Source organism: Nicotiana tabacum, chromosome 6, assembly GCF_000715075.1.
Source record: "Nicotiana tabacum cultivar K326 chromosome 6, ASM71507v2, whole genome shotgun sequence".
In the NCBI taxonomy this organism is placed as follows: Eukaryota; Viridiplantae; Streptophyta; class Magnoliopsida; order Solanales; family Solanaceae; genus Nicotiana; species Nicotiana tabacum.
Window position 1 is genome coordinate 218722940 of NC_134085.1, and position 24592 is coordinate 218747531.

Genomic DNA, 24592 nt, shown 5'->3' on the forward strand with positions numbered 1-24592 from the left:
TATGCATACGTAACAATTTCTCCCTCGAATTAAGTATCATAGGACCCATTTCAAGACTTGAAATTTATCTAGATATCAAGAGTATTCAATATCTTATATGTAACTTATTCTTTTGATTAACTTCTAATGTGAAATTTTGTATGCATACGTAACAATTTCTCCCTCGAATTAAGTATCATAGGACCCATTTCAAGACTTGAAATTTATCTAGATATCAAGAGTATTCAATATCTTATATGTAACTTATTCTTTTGATTAACTTCTAATGTGAAATTTTGTATGCATACGTAACAATTTCTCCCTCGAATTAAGTATCATAGGACCCATTTCAAGACTTGAAATTTATCTAGATATTCACCGCGTGTTACCTATATAATCCAAGAATTTGTGACCACTAAAACTCGTAGGCTTCATCTTGTGTTTCGAGTCTCCCAACTATAGGTAAATGCAGTATCCGATTTGTAGACGGGCAAAGGCAATAAATTAACCCGTTCCATCACATCACTCTGTTGTCTTGTTTCTTAGCTCTTCTTAAGCCACCGTATGAGAGATACGTCCATAATGCCTTGGCTTTGATCAACAGCCTTGCCGCTCTTCACGGCTAAATCAAAAAATCAATTACACACTCCTATATAGTGTTATTTCTCGTCTTTCTCAAAGTATACTTAGTTCTTCCTTTGTTGATCCCTGAAGTACCAGGGCCGTCAGCTTTAGGTGACTTTCTTATTTAAGTCCGCTCCAAATGCATTTATAGAAAAGGTAATTTGGTGCATGATACACAGTGCAACAACAATAGTATAATCTTAAATGTATTAGTAGCGTAATTCCTCGATCAATCTTAGTTGCAACTGTGAGTGAGTGAGATCAATCAAAAATGATATGAAGTGCAAATGTGGCAATAGAATGAGTAGGACTGCCCAATCCGACTAATAGCATGTTTGATCAAGCTTCTCTAAGGCCTAAAGCATTTCTTTTTTTTTTTTTTAAAAAGATTTTTTTATTCAAAGTTGATGTATTTGGGCAGAAGAAAAAAAATATTTTTGAGTTGAAGTAGAAGCAGTTTTTGAGAAGTGGAAGAAAATAATATCTCCCCAAAAACATTTTTGAAAAAAATAAACTTAGAAACACTTTTTAAAAACTTGGTCAAACACTAATTGCTGCTGAAAGTGCATCTCAAAATAATTAGTCGAACACAAACTGCTTCTCATTAAAAATATTATTTTGAAAAGCACTTTTTGAAAGAAACACTTCCCAAATTAAGCTGATTTTAAATGTTTGGCCTAACAGGCTATAAAAGCACCTCAAGAGCTATGAAAAAGAAAAATATACGACTAAAGCACATATAACGTTAGGTATGGGGGTAGTTTTCCAGTTCTTACGAACATTATTAAATTCTTCTTCTTAGTGTTTCGAAGAAGAAAAATTCAAAAGAATTTCAAAACAAGTTCCCAAAACTTTTAAGCAAAGACCAGCTTAAGATTTGATGACTATTCTATTTCAAATTTGGACGGGACAGCCATTCTGCAAAAATGGAAATATTTTTTCTATTTTTTGCGAAGACTATTTCTCAACCAAACGCCAAGAAAGAAAAGTGTTTCAGCTTGTACAAAAATTGAAAGCTACTGAACTTTCAATATTTGCAAAACATGAAAAAAAAACTTTTCCTCTTTTGATGTTATCTGCCCCAAGGAATAGGCCATATCTTATGCAGGAGCCAATCTCTTACTTGCGTTTAAGAATTTAGGCACATGGAAGGCCAACTCTATCCAATAATTCTCCTCTTCCAGTAGCTATCGAGAGCACAGGGGGCCCTCGAGACAAAGTGTGGTATCATGCCATCAGCGCTCAACCCGACTTTATTTGCAGTAATAAGATTGGGGGTTTTGGGGGTGGGGGTTTACTATCAAACGGCATGCTACACTATTAACTTTTTTGTCGAATAACGCTTCTTAACTATAAATCTATAATAGCAATATTTAGTACAGAGTGTGTGTGCGTGGTCGTGTTAATTGAAACTAAAAATGACTTCTGCCTGATGGGCATAAGCAAACCAAGGAAGGTTTATATACTGCTGCTTCATATCTATACAAGCAGCAAGAAATCAGTAATTACGCGCATTTATTTACGTAATCTGAAGAAAGGTGAAAAAGGGGAAAAGGAAAACAGAACGTAAATTTGATTCATATTGAATTACTTGCTGTTGCTGGCAGAACAAGGCACAAATTTTCTGACTAGCAATATTTTCAAAAAGTTCACCTGTAGCATTTGACTATTTGTAATTAGTGTTGAGAACCCGCAATACAAGGTTAAACTATTTAGCCATCATATTGTAATATCTCTTTGCATATTCACACTCAGAAAAAAATGATAGCCTAAAAAAGTAACTAGCAACATAGATTAGCAAATGGTCAAAAAAGGAAAAATGGTCCAAGATTCCCTGAGAAGGAAAAGAAAAACAAAGCCTAGGTACAACCAGGCTGATACACTAACAGGCTAAGGTTGAACATGTCAAACGCTCATGAGATAATGTTAAATCAGAAAAGCCTGCAAAAATTGCATTGAAAAAGGCAACTTACAGCAGCATCTCCGTTGAATCAGAAGCGTATAAGAACACTCTTTAAACAGTCAACGACATTTGAAATAACACCAGAGTTACACTATTAATCAAGAAGCCCTCTTAGGAGGTGCCATGTTTTTAATAAGAGAAATGGTTGTACCAATAACGAAAAATTGTACCACAAATCCTGCAGAACAAGGACATGGTCAATACACCAATTGTATGCAGCATATGATGAGAACCAGCTTTGCAATATGAAGCTCACCTAGTAGGACAGCTGCAATCTTTAGAGTCTCCAAACTTGTAAAATTTTGAAAAGCCTACAGAAAAACATCAGTAGATATTTTTCAATCAAGCCAAAATGATAGCAAGAAATCAGAAAGAAACAAATACACAATAACATCGTTAGATTACTTTTAATCATGCCCAAATAATAGCAAGAAATCAAAGAAAGAAGCAAATACACAAATAACATCATTAGATTACTTTTAACCAAGCCCAAATGATAGCAAGAAATCAAAGAAAGAAGCAAAATCACATAAAATCAGAAGGAACAACTAACTTCTTGCAAATGAGAGAGGATTATTTTAAGTGGTTTGACTAGTTTGAAAGAAGGAAAAAGTGAATTGTCTGTAAAGATAGTGTTTTGTGAACTTCAAATAAGTTATCGTACTTATTGCTTGATTCCATTCTTTTACTTCCATATTAACCAATAAACCCCTAAGAAAGCTATTTGAAAATTGGAATACTGTCAAAGCCACTTTCCAACATCATGGACAATGAGATAGAACTATCAAGTGGTCACTTTGATGCTAAAAAGAGGCAACCATATAGTGAAAGAGGGAATGAGAGCTGGTGAACACAGCAGGGGATCTTCGACAAAGGATACAGAGGGAATGAAGAGACGGGTGAACACGAGCAGGGAATCTTCAACAAAGGATACAAAGGGAATACCAGGTGGTGAGGGTGATAGTAAGGAGGGGCGACAACAGAGTCTTAAGGAAGAGGAAGAGAAAAGTGGAACCCTTTTTTTTTTCTCCTTTTCTCATTGGGCATAAATAGAGTAAAAGGAACCATAACAAGCTACCTTCCTTCAAACAAGAACTGTCACAAACAACCAGCATATATGGATGTTGAGATATTTTGGTCTCTCTGTGGATTAGTGACTCGGGTTATACTCTCCTTTTACCCTTTTTCAGAAACGGGGTGGAGGAAGGACTAGCATTATAAACTTATCTATTTTTTAAAACAAGTTGACGAGAAACTACCAGAAAGACCATACTCTTGCAATAAAATTATCCACGGTGTAAATGGGGAGATAAATGGATGGCTACGGCCCTGCTGAAAGATCAGTTCCCTGAACTGTTTGCAATTGCCCAATACAAGTAAGCTTCCTTGGCTTATCTGAGATTAGCATATCTGGAGGATATAATTCAGAAGGAATTTTAACGATTGGGAACTGGATAGAGTGACTGAATATTTTGCAACTTTAGAACCTTTCCAGCAGTTATTCATAATAAAGACAGAATTGCAATAAGCCAGGAAAAAATGGACTGTTATCTGTCAAATCTTACTACAAGGTACTCACTGGAAGCACAAAACCGAACTCACGTCGGCCATGGCAAAGAATATGGAAGACAAAGGCCCCATACAAAGTTGCTTGTTTCACATGGTTGGTAGCTAGAGAGGTATGTCTAAGTCAAGACAACCAACAGAGAAGGGGCCTAAATTTATGTAACAGGTGTTACCTTTGTGGTTAGCAATCAGGGAGTATAAAGCACAGGTTCCTACACTGTTCCAGAACCAACGTACTTTGGAAAATATTTTGAATTACACTTGGCTCATGCCTGGATCAATAGCAGAAGCCTTGAGGAGCTGGATAGGGAAGGGGGAATGATAGAATGTCAATATAAATGGTGGAGCAAGCAAACCCCCCCCCCCCCCCAATGCATTTAGTGGACTATTTTGGGCAACATTTGAAGTTGAAGTTGGGAAAAAACCTTTTTGAAGTAGAAATTGGAAAACAAGTTGGTGGAAGTTGAAATTGTGTTAAAAGCCGCGTTTTTTTTTGGTAAAAGAGTTTGTGGTAGTTGAAAATTTGTGAGTGGATGTTGAAGATTTTAGAGAAACTTCACTTCAAATACACCTTGACACCAGTACACCACAACTTCAAAATCTTGAGTTAAGGAATTCAACAATCAAGTGCCACCTAAAGATCATCCTAGTAAATCTAGTTTCTCTAATTCTTCAATTGGGTGTTGATATCCATTAACTCTTTCAGCCAAAATTGTGCATTTGAGTCCCAAGAAAGTGTTGCAACATCAGTGCCTGTAGTATCTCATAAAGTCAGATGCAAGTGCCTTCTGCTATACGTGATAACTTATCATGCAGCAACAGCTGCACCTATTGGAACATAAAACATACAGATAAAATGAACCCAACCTAGGCTAAGTTTGAATCCTTCTAAATCCGACATTGTTGTGCCTACGCCAATTTAGGGATAAAGTGAAGAAACACCGGCAGCAAGAAACATTGAGGGCACTCTTTACTTAATTATTTGTTTTCTTCACAACTTCATGTATTAAGTCTTCATACACCAGTCTGGTGCTTAGTTTGCTGAAATTTCAGCAGCAAAAACTTCGCAGAGCATACGTTGAACAGCCTATCCTGGATTTCAGAGGAACAATGGAGAAGAACGCATCTTTACACTACCATTAGTCTTGAAAACATCTTTATCAAAGTCACATACCCACAAAAAAAAAGAGAAAGTATGTGCTGCAGATTATGGGTAAGCGGGAGAAAAAAAAACTGCAGATGTTTGAGTACATAAAGATAGAGGAAGCATTTGATGTACTTATATATGTACCACGAAGCATTTTTGAAAAAAACTTAAGGCTATATACAATTTAGACACCGTTTCTTGAGTTCTTGTCTTCATTTCAGGAGTTATAGGGGAAATGCAATCTCTTTTTGTAAATTGCAGCCCTTTTGATAATTGATAGCGCTCCCTTGGTTCTATGATCCAATTAAATAATCCATTATCCAAAAGCGAAAAAAGAACAAAACAAAACAAGCAATTGCCCCCCCCCCCCCCCCTACCTTTTGGGATGAGGTAGGGCTAACAGAAAATTGTCGAGTCCAAATTGCACTATACTGCCATGTGCCGTCAGTGAAGAAAAGAGAGACAATTTTGGAACTTAAAAGTGATCAAATTCTATCATCAGAAGGTATAAGTATTCTAGTTTGTAGGGCCTAAGATAGTTCCATAGTCAGATACAAAACTCCAGATTTGAAAACATGGTGCATACTGCTGAATAAAATCACAGACAAAGTTGGCATTTGTTGCTCAGGTCCCAAGTTTCTAGTGTTAGCATTTAGCGAGCAACAGAAAGGTTCGAAATAAGTAAAAGAACTATAATTTTTTTTGCAGCAATTTTGATATTAACTCAATAATACCAAAGAATCGAGAGGTCCCTCCTAAACCCTAGATCAACAACTACTACAATACTAATAAATACAGGGCAGGAACAAAAACTACAGGGATATAATAGGCTTATAGCCCAGCCAAAAACAAAAGCAAACCAAACATTATGGGATAAAAGGTTAAATAAGAAATGGGCATAGAAGAGAAAACATATGAGAATCCAGAAATATAGAAACCATGGATATATGTATCAACAGGTATACATCTCAGTATTAATATGAACAAATCAAAAATTGATAGTTACAAATATTTTAAGTACTGGTTAGAAATTCTAAAACATATAAATATGTCAAAAATAATATTAGAAAAAAATATAGAAGAATATCAAAAAACTAAAGATATTAAATACTTAGAATACACACTTGAAAATATAAAAGAAATTTCAAGGTTAATTTCGCTAGCTACAGATAATCATGAAAAAGCATTTAATGAACAGCGCCTCAACTCTGTGTAGGTTTACATTGATATGTGGCTTTTTGCTAACTTGTTTGCTTGTACCTGCAGCTGTATATAAAGCAACTGTGTTATGGGTTTTTTGGAGTTTCCCAACGTCTCCTTCTACCTCTGGAAGTTTAGAGTCTTCCGATTGACTTAGCTCCGCATTTTTATAGTCATGCTGCTGACTTTCTAGCTGTTGTAATCTTTTTCCCATACTCTCCATCTGTAAGGATAGAGTAGTAAGGATTGTAAATATGTCTTTTGATTCTTGGCTTTCATCTGTTTGGGTACCTTTGTCTTGATAGGTAGTCTGCAATAACATTCTTGTTTATTTCCTTTGTAGTTACTGAATCCTGTACTTTCCGAGTTATCCACCATTTTACTTGTGTATTATCTGTTCTTACTATAAATTTGTTATAAACAATATATGGCTCAAATGCTAACAAACATTTATATAATCCAAATAGTTCTTTCCTATTTATTTCCCATTTTAATTGTGGTTCCGTGTATGATCCGGAATAATATCTACAATGGTGTTCAATTTTTTCATTATCATATTTATATTTTAGAACTCCTCCGTAGCTGTGATCACTGTATTATACTGGAAAATGTCTGGAATAGAATTAGCACCAGGAAGTAAAATATTCACAGCAAGATGTAAAAATCTATATGTCTTAACAACAAAACATAAGATAACAGCTAAAAATAAAATAAATAAAATAAAAATAGAAAATCCATTCGAAAGAATAGTATCAGTTATAGACAACAATGATTACAGTTATACAGAAATAGACATGGATGAAGATTTAGAAATAGTAAAAGAAAGATTAAGCACATCAAAACGAATAAATAATGAAATGCCAGAAACATCATCAAGAAGTACATCAAGAAGTACATCAAAAAGAATAAATTATACCACTCCACAAAAATTAATAGAACAAAAAATAGAACGTCATAGATAACTTTTTATCTGTAACAACAACTAGTAACATCAATTTTCTCATCAGAATGTGTTAAATGAATTAACACATTACCATACCTCCAATGAGAGATTGCTCATAGCAAGATATGCCACTGACAGCAGGATCGCCATGGATGACCCAAAGACATAAAACTTCAAAAAATTGGATCTACTTCTCTTTCGACCTAAATATAACAAGAGAAAATGTCTCATTAAAAGGTGAAAAATCAAATAATTAGGTCAATGAGATCCAGTAGCAAACCTAGTTCCCCTGCCAGAATAGACACCAAGCCAATTGCAAGGGAAAAAATAGAAACTCTATCACGAGACTCCTTCTTTGACAATGAAATAAATACATTAGCTGCTATCATCAATTGAGTGACTGCCTGCAGTACATGATACAAGTTTATAAACCACTCCATAAAGATACTACATTAACGGTGGCACAATTCAAGTCAAGATCTTGATGTTGAATTAGTAATATCTTAACGAGCAACTAACTAAATCAGCTTATTTTAACCATTTCTCAACATCAGAAAAATAGCCTTGAAAAAACCAATTCGAAGTTTATGCAATAATAACAGAAATTCAATCTAACAAACCTGAGCGAAGATCAATTTGGCAAGACGATACTTTGCCTTTGCAACTTTCGTGTATCCTACCAAAATGTTTTTTTAAAATAATTAAGAGAGAGCGAGAAAAGAAGTTGGGAAAATGGAAAAGGGGGAAAGTATACTGGAATCGACGACCATGCGGTAGGAGAAATCAGAGCCATCGGTTCCGGACGGCCTCCCTCTTCCTCCTGCCCTTTGATTCATGTTCTCCGCCTTACTTCTTCGAGAACCCCAGTATCGTCTCCGTTGAATATGAATAAGCCTCTATTTTGGCCCAAAGCCACGCACGCAGAAAAGACTAGCAAGTGTGTAGCACAGTGAAATAAACTAGAAACTAGAAACCGAGTTGCCTAAAATCCTTTTTACAATGTAGCGGACAAATATCTATATCTATATATATATCTATATATATTTTAAAGCAAGACCAAGAAGCCAAGTGACAAGCTAATAAATGTTAATAGTATATGATAACTTTATTCTACATTTGACTATTTTAAATATATATATATATATATATATACGAAATTTGAATTAAAAGACAATTTTGAATTTATAGATAAAGTTCTAAAATTTAAATTTAAATTAAAAATAAAATTTATCTTTTTTTATCATGTTATCATACTTAATTCGGTTAATGATCATATGCAATCATGTTAGGAACTTTTGTTATTTTTTCTAATTATTTAAATACTACTTCGCCTCTAGCAAAAAAAAAAACTACTCCATATAACTATAAAACTCTTTCACATTTAAAATCCTATAAGTATAGTTCTTTGAAACACTGTAGCTAGATTTGAATAAAACGAAATTCTTTTAAAATAAATGTAATATATAGGACACACATCTATGTTTATCTAAATAACAAAAAAGTTTACAAAACCAAATAAAAGTTTACTTACATATATAATAAAGTAAACATACATGCTGGAGAAAAAAACATCAGTCAATATTAAAACAAAAGTTGTTTCTTTTTTCTTCTTAAAGAATATTTGTTTGAAGAGTCAATTTGCATAAATGGACATCAAACAAATAACGTAACTTTGGCTATACAATTGCTATCATTAATTTCAATTTAGCATATTCAAGGAATTGAAGGGTATAAGCTGAAACCCCTTCATTAAGCTATAGTCAAGCCAATATTGCAAGGGTATAATATTTTTCCGTTGAAGAATATTAGTTTTTAATCATTAGATTATGTGAAAGATTTTTTTTTCAAACTCAACAAGAGATAAATTGGTTTTTATTTGATAGTTTCTATAGCGGCTTTTAAGTGTAGCAAAGAGTATATATAAAGAAAAAATTGGTATGACGTGAAATATTTTTTTTAAAAATGTAAACAAATTATTTCGAAAAAACTCTTTATTTTTTTAATTCAAAGATAATAAAAAGATAAGATATTTTTGAACATTAATAGAGAGTTTTAAAATTATTATAATAGAAGTTATATCATGGATAAACTCAAGAAACCGAAATCTTATGGAATATTTACATAATATTCGGCCATATTTATTGTTTACTTTTTATAGCTAATATAAATAGATGATATATCGACAACACACGATTACACACATATTATATATGGATTATATATAAATTACACATCATTCAAATTTTTAATATAACTGGTCGGGTGAGCACCTATTTAGGCTGATTAGATAAAGCCAAAAGAAAAATATGAAATAATTTCAACCAAAGACTAAAAATTTAATTAAAGTTCATATGTAGATAAAAAAAATTTAAAACTCATCCTTTTATAGTGAAAGAAATTAATTTTTTGTAACAAAAGAAATAATGACATAAAAAACAAGATAAAAGAAAATAAATATTGAAAATAATGTTAGAAAGATCTAAAAACGAGAAATAAAAGATGACAACAAATTTCTTCTTATGTTTCATCTTTGTTGAGTATAAATAAATTTGAAAGTTAATCACAACGATTTCAAATATAGTTTTTTCAACTCAAGTACATAAATTATAAGATAAGGATATCTTTCAATATTTTTTTTAATTTACATTATGTGTCATTTTTAAAAAATTATTACTAACAAACTGATATGATATTCAAATTTGAATTGGAATGCAATTTGAGTAGTTTGCATTGAGGTTAAGCCAAGTATGATGTCGAAAAATAAACTATTTGACAATTTTAAGACAATATATGCAATATTTTATAATAATAATTGTCACACCTCCTTTTTACCACCTCGAGAAGGGGATAGGGGAGTTTTTCCAATTTAATTGACAATCGAAACGGGATTATTTAATTTAAAATTCAGAGTCGCCACTTGGAATATTTTAATTGATGTCTCAAGTCACCAGTTTATTTTAAATCCCAAATCGAGGAAATTTCGACTTTCCTTTTGAAGTTTGTGAACCAGAAATTCTGAATAAGGAATTCTGTTAACCCGGGAGAAGGTGTTAGGCATTCCCGGGTTCCGTGGTTCTAGCACGGTCGCTTAAACTATTAAAATTGGCCTAATTATCTGATTTATTACACGTTTAAACTTATTGTCATTTTTAGCTTTTATAACCGCTTTTTAATTATTTAAAGCACTTTTAGGATTTATGAAATTATTTCTTGAACAAGTTACGATTGTCGTACACTTGCCGTTTTGGCACACACCGCGAACCACGCTACATGAAATGCAGCCGCGATTCGCGACATATTTATTTTATTATTATTTGAAGTCGTTATGATCGAGTCACATGAAATGCACCCCCGAATTAGGGAATTGGGTATCATAACTATGTCACGAGAACCGTACCCATAGCCACAATAATTTATTAACAATCTCGCGTAAAGCAAACTACGGTGTTTATGAATTAATTATTTTCCGAGTTTTATAATTGAAGTAAGGCATGACTATGGGAAGTGAAGGTGAACTAGGGAGTGTGCTTTTTATTATTTACACCATTTACTAATAAAGGGACGCATTTTTACACTTTAAACCTTTGAGGATAACTTCATTGTTATTAAGCTAAGTCAATGTGAAATTAATTAACAAAGAGGCTACTAAAACAAAAGTATGAGATGAATTTTTGGGATTACATTAATCTTATTCTAACATTTTTTTCATTTAGTGATTTTTCAAAATGGTCCTAACGTCTGAAATGGATCAGACGAGATACATACCCATAATTGGTACTTTAAGCAAAAGCAAAAAGCAAAACGGAGAAACGGAGCCCTTTCTAGATCTAATTTTCAGAGAAATAATCCTATTCTAAAGAGTTAAAATTAATTAAATGAGGGCGATGAGCTTAAGGGTTTTATTTGGCATGGCACACCTCAAACCTTTTTCTATAAGTGTTAGTTCCCGAATCTAATCTTATGAGGGCCATGAATTACAGGTTTTATTTGGCATGGCATGCCTCAAATTATTTTAACAGATTTGTATTTTACTAAAGCAAACTAAAGAGGTTCATATTTAAAATTAATTTGAAATTAGGTATCACAACTATGCCACGGGACCCGTACATGTAGTCGTGATGATTTATTATTAATCGCGCCTAAAGCAAGCTACGGTGTTTCATGAATATTAAAAAAACTATTTACGGACTACTAAAAGAGGGCAGTTATATGATATTAATGGACATAACATGCTCCTAACTATCAAATTACTAAATTAGAACCAAACACAATGGCCATTAAATCCAAGCATAATATGAAAGCAGAGGCCAAATCTGATTTTAAGAATATTATCCCCATGAGGTGAGAACACTAAGGATATGCAATCAAGAACTGCGCTATGTAACTCCAATTCTTCACTAACCATAGGCTCATCACCATGACGTATCAATGCATCCCTTGAAACATATTGGACTATCGTAACAAATCCCTTAAGAATTGTAATGAAACACCTATCTTTTTTGTAGCAAATGGCTCAAACAAGTAAAAAGACAGCTGCTTGGCAAAAATACTCGTCTTCGTGCCTTCGAGCTTATTATTGAGAACCTTTTGGACAAATTCAACCCCTATACTAATCAGCGAAATCCACAAGTCTAGATTTTCATTAGAAATACCCCCCAACTCCAGCTACGTGATCAAATAAATCACAAGGTTATGTGTTTTCAACAATTATGACCCAACCTCCTTAAGAAGAGAAGTGATTAACTTAAGTAGTAAACTAATTTTCTTAAACCAAATAAAATCAAATAAGTGTAAACACAACACCGAGCAGATATTTCAATCAATCGTTATGAATGAAGAGAGTTAAGAATTACACCTCACGAGAGCCAATTTTCAAAGCTAACAAAGAAATTTCGTAGGAAACATGAACTGCACCGATAAACCTCAACAAACCTCAACCAATTCGAACCAAAAGTGTACTGGATCTCAAACGAGACTCAGAATTTTCAAAATCGGAGCTAAACATTTTTTTTCCGATGGCGACGAAAATGAGTTAAAAAAAATCTGATTCAAAGGTCGTCGATAATGGAGTTGTGACCAAATTACGGCTGCTGGATTCGTGAGAGGTCAAGAAGCAGCAACAGCTATGGAGGGTGTTGCTATGTCATTGGCGTTGTATTTGGAGAAGAGGAAGATGATGCTTAGGGTGAGGGTTCAGGGTGTGGTTGACTGGAGGGTGGACATTGTTTTGTGCTCTGCCACTTGAGAGATGAAGAACGGTGGTCCTTGGATGTGGAATCATGAAGAAGAAGACATTATAGGGGGGGGGGGGGGGGTCCTATTTTTTGGTGCAAATCGGCGCTGCCTATCTCTTAGGTATAGATTTGCTGATCTTCCTTTTTTTGCTTTTTGTTCTTCTCTTTAGGTTTACGTAGGTCTAGGGTCTAGTTTTATATTTTGTGTTTTTTTGCTAATTAGTCCCTAGGTCTTTTGTGTATTAGGTCCCTAGGTTTTTAATAAAGGTGTTAAGGATATTGGGCTCGGGAAATAGGTTTGGGAATTATGAGCTAGATCCGAAAATTAAGCCTAAAAATGGGTTGCTCGAGCCCAAGTTTTATTCTTTCCACGCGAACGAGATTAAAAATACAACCTTATTTATTAATTAATCTTACTTAAGTAAAATAACTATTAAAATAAGACTGATCGTTAAAACAAAACTATTTTTGGTATTTTTCAAGATTAAAGATGACTACAAAACATTAATGAAACTATTTTTTTTGTAAATTTCGTTTTCTTGTAATAAAATAAAGTAAAAGAGTAAAAATGAGTTGAAATAGCTATATTAGGCCTAAATTAGATATTTACGTGCTAAAATATGAAAAATCTTGGGGAGAGTCAAAAATCACATGTCCACAGCTGCCCCCCTTTGACTGGAAACGCGAAGCGTTTTCGGACAAAGAACGACTAGACAAGTTTGTTGACCCGACCTTGTAACGACCCGGCCGGTCGTTTTTGAAATTTACGCCCCGATTCCCTATTAACTATTTCCCCTAAGTTCATTTCCACTATTTTGGTTTGCCGGGACGTTCTGTGTTGAGTTTTGGAAAGTTTTGGGACACTTAGTCCCTAAATAAGAGCTTAAGTGTTGGAAAATGGTCCGTAGTTAGAACAGTATGAAGACGGCCTCGAAATAGAAATCTGATGGTTCCGTTAGCTCCGTTAGGTGATTTCGAGATTGGGAGCTTGTTCGGAATGAATTTTAGAAGTCCGTAGCTAATTTAGGCTTGAATTGGCGAAGTTAGTATTTTGGCGATTTCCGGTTGATAGGTGAGATTTTGATTCGAGGGTCGAAACGGAATTCCGAGAGTTGTTGTAGCTTTGTTAGGTTATTTGGGATTTGTGTGCAAAATTTCAGGTCATTCGGACGTGTTTTGGTTAGATTTTTGATCGAATGCGTGTTTTGGAAGTTTTAGAAGAACTTAGGCTTGAATTCGATATAATTTGATGGTTTTGGCGTTGTTTGAGGCGTTTTGATAGTTGGAACAAGTTTGTATGATGTTTTAGAAGGTGTTGGTATTTTTGGTTGAGGTCTCGGGGGCCTCGGGGTGATTTCGGATGGCTAATGGAAATTTTTGAAGTTGGAAAATGCTGTAGAAATGCAGAAGTTAGTGCAGAGCAATTTTGCTCTATGCGATCGCATAGCAAGGGCTGCGATCGCATAGAAGGATTTTTGGGGCTGTTTGGTTGTGCTATGCGATCGCATAGCAGGTGTTGCGATCGCACGGTGTTGTTGGATGTTGCATTGCGATCGCAGAGGTCCAGTTGCAATCGCATAAGGTAATTTTGAGGCCTGGAAATTTTGTTCTATGCGATCACAGGAGCTCTAATACGATCGCATAGGGTTAGCTACAGTGCCCGGACATAATGTTAAAAAAAAAAGTTCATCCGCGAACCCAAACCCATTTTCCACCATTTTTGAGCATTTTGAGAGCTACTTGGGAGCATTTGAAGCGGGTTTCGACTGGGATTGATTGGAGGTAAGTTTTATGAGTTAAAAACATGATTATATTGTAGAATCATCTTTGAAATACTTGAGAATTTAGCCAAATTGTAAGAAATTAGGGCTTGAGTTTTGAATTCTAAATTCGATATTTGAGGGGCTATTTGTGGTCCGATTTGAGAGATTTTTATACGGTTAGACTCGTGAGAGTACGAGAGTTCTGAAAATATAAATTTTACCCGATTCCGAGATGTGGTCCCGAGGGGCATTTTGGTCATTTTATATAATTTCGCGTATTAGCTTAGAATTTAATTGTAGAATCAATTACTTGAATTATTATTTACAATATGCAATTTAATTGAATAGATTTGAGCAATTTGGAGTCGGATACTCGTGGCAAAAGCGTGGTTTCTTGTTAATTTGCACTTGTTCGAGGTAAGTGGCTTGTCTAACCTTGTGTGGGGGACTTTGTCCCTTAGGATTTGATGTTTGGTAATTGAATGCCTTGTACATGAGGTGACGAGTGCGTACTTGAGCTAATTGTTGAAAATCCGTTTTTATTTGAAGTATTTAAATTGAGTTTTCTTGCTTACTTGTTTTACTCTAATTGTAAATTAGCCTGTGTTAGTTTGAAGAGCATGTTTAGTTGACTTACTTGCCTATTTTCTTAACTGCCATGTTTGTAATCTAGGAAGCATGTTAGGCTAGAATTTTACTAGTATTCGTTATGAGTTTGGAATTTATTTGATATTTTGAGCTGTTATTGTTTGTTTTAAATTTGGGACTACGGGACGGCATCCCGGGAGATCCCCTGCACGTTTTATGTTCTGGATTGGGAGTGCGGGATACTAAGAGATCCTTGGCACATGTGTATATAATTATCGAGGATACCAAGAGATCCTCGGGATACCAAGAGATCCCCGAATTATTATTGAGGATACCAAGAGATCTCCGAATCATTATTGAGGATACCAAGAGATCCTCGGGATATCAGGAGATCCCCGAATTATTATGGAGGTACCCCAAATTATTATGAAGGATACCAAGAGACCCTCGGGATACCAAGAGATCCCCGATTATCATGCATGTTGTGAGTAGTATTTACCTTGTATTGTTTTGTCTCTGCTTTCTATTACTGCATTCCTTATTTATCCTGTTTTGATTCTCGTTGTAGACTTTATCTATATTGTTCCCTTCATCTTATCATTTATTATATTTATCTCAGTAGGGGCCCTGACCTTCCTCGTCACTACCCAACCGAGGTTAGGCTTGGCACTTACTGAGTACTGATGTGGTGTACTCATGCCTCTTCTGCACATGTTTTTCATGTGCAGCTCTAGGTACGCACTATCCTCGCGACGAAGACATCTAGCAGAGACTTTGAGGTATATCTGCCACGTCTGCAGACCAGGAGTCACTATCTTATTCCAGCCTTAGTATATGATTTTCTCTTGTTTCGGTTGTGTAGACATTCTGGAGTTAGAGCAATATATTTCATTTCTATTAGCCTGTGTTTCCTGTGAGTTTCCGGGTTTTGGGAGTTTGTTTTGGATTTCGTGATCTGAGTTGTATTATGCCAAGTGGCACTTATATACAATTTTCTCTTGACAGTAAAGTTTTCGGTTGTTTGCTTCTACAAGTTAGTTTTGTTTTCCGCAAGCTGTATAAATTCCGCATTGTTAGGCTTACCTAGTTGTAGGGACTAGGTGCCATCACGACATGTTCACGGAGGGCGAATTGGGGTCGTGACATTTTACTTGCTTTCTAGGTTAGTTTACATTTCTACATTTAGGTATAAATATTTTCTCAAAACAATTCTTAGTGTTTGACATTGCATAACAAGTGATAATTCTCTTACATTCCTAATTGTTTACATATTGTTCCCTATGGGATTCAACCCCGACTTATAGTTGGGTAAATTATATTGAATGCGACCATGTCCATTTACTTTTTAGTAGTGGATTTGGACGTCATCAAAATTGGCGTCGTTTCTGGGGAAGGATTTGGCGTAATTTAGGTTGTTTGAGAAATAAGCGTAAGTGCTTTGGTCCAAACTTGTGAATATTTGTGTAATTGTTTTTCTTACCTTGGTCTATTTTTCTTGTTTTTTTCTTGTTTATTTTCTTAGTTTTGAAAATGGCATCATTTAATGTGTTTACCGTGAAAATGGTAATAACAATTAAATTTGTTAGGGGGCTCTAAAAATACGTGATCTATTTTTATGCTAGTTGTTTAAGCAGTTGATGCTAGATGTAAGAAGTTAAAAGATGAAATGCGAGCTAAAATGGAGCTATAATCGAACTGGGGGTTTATTTATTCGAGCCTCGAACAGATCGATGAGGGGCCTCAAGGTCGATGCCTGGGCTCGGGCTCGAGCTATCGGGGATAATCGAGAAAGGGTTAACAATTAGAATATAATTAATGGAGGCTCTTTATGGCCAATAACAAGCGATAAATGAAGAACAAGTATGAACGTAATAAATGAAAGTGGTAATCTCGAGCGAGTAAGTTAGAGAGAAAAGAGAGAGTTATTATTTTTCTTATGTAGAATAGTTGGAGCTGTGAGCACGTGATTTTTGCCTTACGAAAACTACTCCAAAATAAAATCAAAAAATAAAATAAATTTCTTTTACTGTGTAATTTTTGAATTTGCGTGGTGTTAAATATTTGTGTTATGACCATAAATGTTTACTTTGTCATAAATAAAATGAAAAATAAAATAAAATACATGTTGCATGCATATAGGATTTAATTATGCATTTAAAAGATAATTTAAATAAAATCACAAAAATATGCAATAATTCTATTTTAAATATTCCACTATGTGATTGATGTTTTATCTATGTGTTAAATAATTGTTATAGAATAATTAATATATTTTTTGCGAAGTTAGATTTATTTTATAATTAAAAATTTAAATTAGAAAAAATGAAAAAAAAATAATAAAATAATAATACATATACACAAAATCGGACCTGGATTAAAATCCAGGCCCAAATCGAATTAATTTCCCCCTCACAGCCCAATCCAAACCAACCTGTCCGGTCCAACTCATGAGTAAATCCAAACGACGACGTTTGGTCACACTCCATCAAGGACCGTTGGATGAAATCAATCCAACGGCTGATATCCCCTACCCTTACCCGCAACCCGTAACCCGACCCATTGACCCGATTCAGTCCGACCCCAACGTTAAACCAAACGACGTCGTTTGGTTAAGTGAGTTGATCCTGGCCCTTCATTCTATCTAATCCAACGGACAATATCAATCCACCCCACCCCTATATAAGTCCCAAGCCCTACCCCGGCCCCAAACTAAGCACCCCCCCTCCTACACTGTTCATCATCGTCCCCCAAACCCCCACTCCTAACCCTAGCCGCCCTAGGATCCCACCGCCTGAAACCCGGCGGCATCAACGCCGCCGGTCACCAAAATAACACCCTAGAATCCCCTGAACATCCTCTACACAAATCTAACATTGGTTTCCTTCGAATCAGGTCCCAACTCTTCGAATCTTAAATCGAAGGTTGGCCTGAAAACCTTACCTTCTCCGATGGCTTCCAAAATAACACCACAACTTCCCCTAGATACCCTCATCACGGATCTGTTAGTTGCATGGCTCGAATCCTACTAGAACTGCTCGAATCTTCATTTGAAGATTCGAGTAAAACCTGAACCTACCCCAACCTACCTCAAACTAACACCAAATGACCCCTAGGCCTCCTTCACCCTTGTATCATCTTTGGTTCCCTTCGAATCTACCCAAAAGTGTTCGGATTTAAGATCCAGGAATTTGAAACCCTAAAAATTTTCCAATCTTGGAATTTTTCCGATTCGAGTGAAGGACTGAGGTCTAAGAGACTTTAATCGAGGTATTCTCAACTGAGAATACTTCGAGTAAAGTCTGTTCAGCCTAAAAAATGTCCGAATCCAAGTTGAGTTGAGTTCGGTTGAATTCGAAGGTTCAGAGGTAATTTCTATTTCTTTTATGTGCATTCTGCGTGTATTCCATGTTCATTTCATTAGTTTGTTTGATTTTTTATAATTTTTCTAGTCAATTTTGTTATACTGTCCCCTACCCGTCTACTTGATTCCAAATGAATTGTTTTTGTTGATTTTGTTTGTTTACAATGTGTGTAATCGACTCGATTAAGTTCGTCGATTAGTTATATTACGAATTTTCATTTCTGAAAATGCTGACTGAAACAGTCTGCTTCTATTGTTTTAGACTGATTATGGACAAATGTTGTAAATAGCCAACTGATTAATACTCGTCAATTAAATCATGTTTGTTTGTGAATCAGTGAATTCAAATGTATGCTGTATATGTTGTTTTCTGAACAGGGCATTGTCAGTATATTGACAATGCTCCTGTGTATGTTTGATCTTAGTTCAATTTGAAGATCAGTTTGAATTATTATGCTGAACTCAGTGTAATATTGTTGTAATGTCAAGTTTGAATTCAAGTTTACAAATGTTGATTGGATATAATTGTGTTAGGGGGTTACATTCTTAGTCAGGATTCAGTCCAAACTTTAGGATTGGTTTGTAGCTGTTGTAAATCAGACTAATAATCAGGCTTATACAGATTTTAAAATCTGTATTGTTAAGATGCTGAATTTAAGGCAGTAATACCAGTATAAAACAGTAGGTCAGGGACATTTCTGGGATAGAACAATGAGGATAATATGTTAATAGCAATGTGCTGAAAGTGGAAGTTAATGGTTATAATTTAAGATACTAATGGGGAACAAGGGATAATGGGCTGCTGAAAATCAGGATAAAAAGCACTCAATAGGATTTAAAGTATTCAAAAGTAGTTTTAATGGAACTTTTCTGATTATTTAAAAAAAAGAGAAAGGGTCCAGGCAGCATTTAAGAGAGCTGGACAGACCTGTATAAGAGAGAGGGGAATGGAGACTGATTTGAGAGAGTTTTTAGGGAGACAGAAAACAGAATTTAGGAGACTTTAAGAGTTTTCAGAGAGAAGAGTGATCAGTTAGACAGAGAAGAGAGTTTAGAGAGACTTCATAACAGATTTTGAAAGAGAATTTAAGAAAAATACACCTAGAGTGAGATAAAAGAGAAAAATCCAGTAGAAAAATCAGATTCTTCTTGGAATCTGAAGAGGAAGAGGAAAAAGAAAAACAAAAACAGATATAGAAACAGAAAAGAAAATCAGAAACATACTTTTCTTTGGATCTGTCCTGGTCTATTTGTTTGATATTACTTGGATTAAATCTGAAAGTTTTTCCAAAAATCCTGTTACTGTGCATCTGGGCTCCTCGAATCCTATTCTTGTTCAGATTTGTTGTGTTATCGGTACATTCTACTGATTTTGTTACTGCTGATACTGCTGAAATTTACTCCTTCTACCTTCATTTTCAGGTACTTATCTTTTAAATTCTATGTTGGAAAGAGATTCAACATGACAAATAAACAAAGTTTGAATTGTAATACTGTCTTCTATTCATTTGAGTTCTTTAGTTAAAAAATTTCAGCTTTGGTTTCATGTTGGTTAACCAGTAGTGAGTTCGAATCGATGGCTACAAGTTAATTGTCTTATTTTTGAAATTCACATAAAACTTTGTAATAATGTTATCCATGTCAAATTTCATTAGTTTAGTTATCTATGAGTTGTGTAAATAGGAAGCATTGCAGAAAGTTGGCTTTATTTACATTTTTTTGCGGTATTGTTAGATAGGTATAGCATAATATGGAAATATCAAGGAAAATATGCTATCAGTTTATTTTGTTAGTTAATTAGTTGTTGTTTAAAGCTAGATGATGATTGGTTGCAATTAGCTATCTTTTGGCATAACATTGGTTGTGTTCATAATCTATAGTTGAAAGACGAGTTAGTATAATCCGTTATGTTTATGATGTCAAATATGGTAAGTAATATTGCATGCAATATCATTTTATTAAGTCAATTAGATTTGTTCTCTTTCTTAATAATAAAAGGGTTTAGGAACTTATACGATGCGAAAGTTAATGGTTGTAATAATTCACATAGATTTAGAATCAAAAGGGTTTGATTACATATATAACTCAATCATAGGCATAATTAATTAAATTAATTTCGCCTATTGGATCAAAACAAGTATATAAGAGTAAGATACAAATTGCAAAACTTTATATCAATGGTAATTAGAATAGAACTTGCACTAATTAATAATAATAAAAGTTCTTGAAAATATTCTTTCCTTTATAATTCATTTTCAGTTTTATATACAATTCATTCTTTGGCATATATATGTTTTATAATTGTCAAAAATAGTATTAATCATATTTTTATCCTTTCACTGAGAGTTTGAATAGTCTTGGGATGAACATAATTAATACTCGGAAATTATAGTCAACGGGCAATATTTAAAAATTGTGAATTTCTTTTAAAAGAATTTAAAGACACCCCTTGAATATGAATTTCTCAGTATTTTCATATAAAATGTGTAGATACAACAAACAATTTGTGGAAAAATCCCTAATATCATTGCAAATATTTTGCGCAATTAGGGATACGTTCGCGTACCCTGATTATATTTTTAAAAGCAAAATTCGGATTATGCGTACGCGCAATTTCGAGCGAATATTTAATAAAAGGATTTTTTTTAAAGGCGTTGAATTAATTTCATAAAAACCCGCGATGTGCGGTTCAATATTTAGGAAAAACAAATATTCTTGATTCAACACAATCTCGAAAAATGATTGCTTAATAAATATATTATCAAAAGTTATTGTGTACACGTACGCGTGACACAAGTCCGCATTTTTATAACACGAATATACGTATGCGTAATTCGATTCAAGGAAGGGTCCTTAATCACAATAAGTAAAAGCGGTAGAAAAATCACGTAATAAAACGTATTTAATAAAATCAAGATAATTAAGCCAATAATAAAAACAGTTAAGCGACCGTGCTAGAACCACGAAATTCGGAAATGCCTAACACCTTCTTCCGGATTAACAGAATTCCTTACTCAGGATTTCTGGTTCGCAGAATAATAAACAGAGTCATATTCTCCTCGATTCAGGGATTAAAATTGGTGACTTGGGACGCCTTAAAACTCCCAGGTGGCGACTCTGAAACAAATAAACAAATCCCGTTTCGACTGTCCTTTAATTGGAGAAAACTCCCCACGCGCCCCGCGGGTGCGGTAAAAAGGAGGTGTGACAGCTCTGGCGACTCTGCTGGGGACTTTTGTGGTTTCTATCTTCCACTGTAACCCAGAACCACTGGTTCAGGGTTTAAAGAATTCGAGCTTAAAATAACTGCAATAATTGGCTTTATTTACTATATGATTTTCAACTGTTTATATGCTTAATATGCTAAATGTTTTTTTACCGCTTTAATATTATTTAATTGTGAATATATACAACTGATACGAAACCCCCTTCTTTCTGAGTCTTCTGAATTTATGGTGTACACGTGCGCGTGACCCACCTTTCTGTTAAAGTCATACCAAATAAGACGGAGTTGGGACAAGTAACTAGGTCGGGCAGACTTTCGTGCTCCCGGTACGTTGCCCCCGCTTCGGCTCAAACTGTCCGTTTGGGTAAGCCAGGTTTAGAACAATCAACCTAAGGTTTTACACTTAGAATAACTCAGCCATGTACCGGATCCCTAGTAGGAACGAATATTTGCATCATATGCATTTGGCCTTGGAGACTCAACACAGGGGTTGAGTCTGTCTAGGACAGGTGAACCCAAAATAAAAGACCATCATGATGCATCCTACTTGTTACTTGTGCATTCATTTGCCTCGAACATGCTTGTTGACCAGCTTAAATAAAATCATGGTGAGAAGAAAGGAATAAAATGGGTTGTTTTAAAAATTCCGAAAAAAAAATATATAATTTTAAATTTTGAAATAAAGGTATTTAATAAATAAAAATTTTCGAAAAATGTTTTTTTAGTATAAATTTTCAAAATGAATTTTGACTTTATTAAAATTAAATTTCAGATACAAAAATGAACACCACACAAGGCCCCTCATCCACGAGTACGGAAGAATTTCTATTTCAACTTCAAATATGGTGGTATGATTTAGGCGAAGATGGTCAAAAATGGGTCGTCAAGCATTTGGGAAATCTCACGGACATTATGAAAGTTAAACCCCGTGATGATCTGATTGCAGCGTTAGTAACTTTTTGGGACCCTGCTCACAATGTTTTTCGTTTCTCTGACTTCGAGCTTACTCCTACATTAGAGGAGATAGCTGGATATGCTGGTTTTGACGGAAGTCTAAGAAATCAAAGCTTGATATTCACAAAAGCTCCTTCGGTACATCGATTCTTCGGTTTTCTGAACATCAGCAGTCAAATCAGGAAAAGCAATGTCATCAATGGATGTTGTTCCTTCAACTTTTTGTATTCAAGATTCGGAAAGTCAGATGGGTTCGAAATTCATGAGAAAGGCCTTACTAATAAGCAAAACAAAGACACTTGGCAGATGCACCGTCGATTTGCTTTCATGGTGGCTTTTCTAGGAGTCATGGTCTTCCCAAATAAAGAGCGAACAATTGATATTCGCACCGCAAAAATTGTGCAAATCCTCACCACCAAAGAAAATCACACCTTTGTCCCCATCATTCTATCAGACATTTATCGGGCTTTGACTTTATGTAAATCAGGTGCAAAGGTCTTCGAAGGATGCAAAATTTTGTTGCAAATGTGGGTGATGGAGCATCTCCAACAACAACCCAAGATCATACAGTATGGGTCAAACAATGATAATTGCATCGAGAGCTATGAGGAAAGAACAAAAAATTATCAGGCTCCAGAAGGGATAGAAGCATGGGTATCTCATCTAAAAGCTTTAACGGCAAATCAAATTGAATGGACTCTGGGATGGCTCCCGATGAGGGAAGTAATACACATGTCAGCCTCAAATAGTTATCTACTACTATTGGGATTGAGAAGCATTCAGCCGTATGCACCACTGAGAGTCCTAAGGCAATTAGGGAGATATCAAATAGTTCCTGATGATGAAGATTTGAGTGTGCAAGTAATCGAATTACACCCAGAAGCCACTATTCCCGAGGCTCTACTTCAGCAGATGTGGAATGGGTGCCGATACTTGAAAAGTGATACTCAAGTCCCAGACGCTACAAAGGGTGAGATAAATCCTGGATATGCAAGGTGGTTTGAAAAACGGTCTCGCCTGGATGATGTACCAGAGCCTGAGCTAAGAAGGCCAACAAAAATACCCCATGTTCAAAACTTCAATGATAAAATCCAAGAACGGTTGATCTGGGGAGAAAAGGAAAAAGGGTACAAAGCAACTATCCATGCCCTAAAAGAAAATCTAAGAAGCCTCAGTTTGGAGAAAGATTTGCAAGAACAAGAAGCCGAAGGCGAGAGAAAGAGTCTAGCTTGTGAGAATGAAAATCTTCATGCTCGATTCCAAAAAATGAAAAGAGTTTCTGAAACGCCAAAGAGGAGCTGGAAGGATCAAAAAACTATCGCCAATCTCTTTGAAAAAATGCAAGATTATGATTCCATTCTTGCGGAAAACGAAAGGGCATTGAGCAAAGCAAAAGAAAGGATCCAACAATTAAACGAAGAAGCCAGATCTAACAAAGAACGCCAAGATAGGCAATCCAAAAAAGACAAGGCACAATTCAAGAAGGAAAAAGACTATTGGATGCGATCAGAAGACCAGCTTCGCGCACAACTAGAAGAGGCAAGAAGATGCAACAGAGAATATCAACAAGCAGACCTCGACAGGGAAAGATCGCAAGCAAGATTAGAGCAGGCCAGACTCCGAGCTCTATTAGAATCAGCTCTAGATCGTGAAAATCGTGTCAGAGATATAGCCACCACTCGTCAGCAGCAATTGTAAGACCAAGACCAACGTCTCCAAGGTTTCAGGGCACAAATCCACGACCTGGCAGTCTTCACATCTCAAAGTTATGTAAACTGCCAAGGAATGGATTATGAAAGGTTTATAGAGCATGCGCCCACTTTTGCTCGTCATCTAGCAATGGAGTTGGAAAGGATGTATCGTATGCTGGGAGGCCATCCGGGTCAAGCCCCACATTGAGCAGATAATCCAATATTTGACAACAAAAGTGGAAAGTGGGGCACGTTGTGAGATGTTAAGAATTGTATCTTTTATTTTGATTTAGGTGTGTGTTTTCAAGCCATTTTCTTAAAGTTTTCAAATGTAATTCCATCTTTGTGTAATG

At 35.1% G+C, this 24592-nt stretch overlaps 1 protein-coding gene across 2 annotated transcripts; it reads right to left on the minus strand.

The window, feature by feature from the left end:
* Window positions 1-2529: 2529 nt before the first annotated feature.
* On the minus strand, window positions 2530-8418 carry LOC107778164 (uncharacterized). Of its 2 annotated transcripts, XM_016598369.2 has the most exons (6): window positions 8177-8418; window positions 8043-8098; window positions 7703-7826; window positions 7519-7625; window positions 2823-2877; window positions 2530-2744 (listed from the first exon to the last, which is right to left on the minus strand). In XM_016598369.2, exons 1-6 carry the CDS (start codon window positions 8256-8258, stop codon window positions 2665-2667), a joined length of 504 nt encoding a protein of 167 aa, XP_016453855.1. In that variant the 5' UTR covers window positions 8259-8418; the 3' UTR covers window positions 2530-2664. The 2 variants fall into 2 exon arrangements, with proteins under 2 accessions (XP_016453855.1, XP_075112828.1); XM_075256727.1 differs by lacking the exons at window positions 2530-2744; window positions 2823-2877 and adding an exon at window positions 6360-6789 and having other exon boundaries at window positions 8177-8404.
* Between the last annotated feature and the right edge of the window lie 16174 nt (window positions 8419-24592).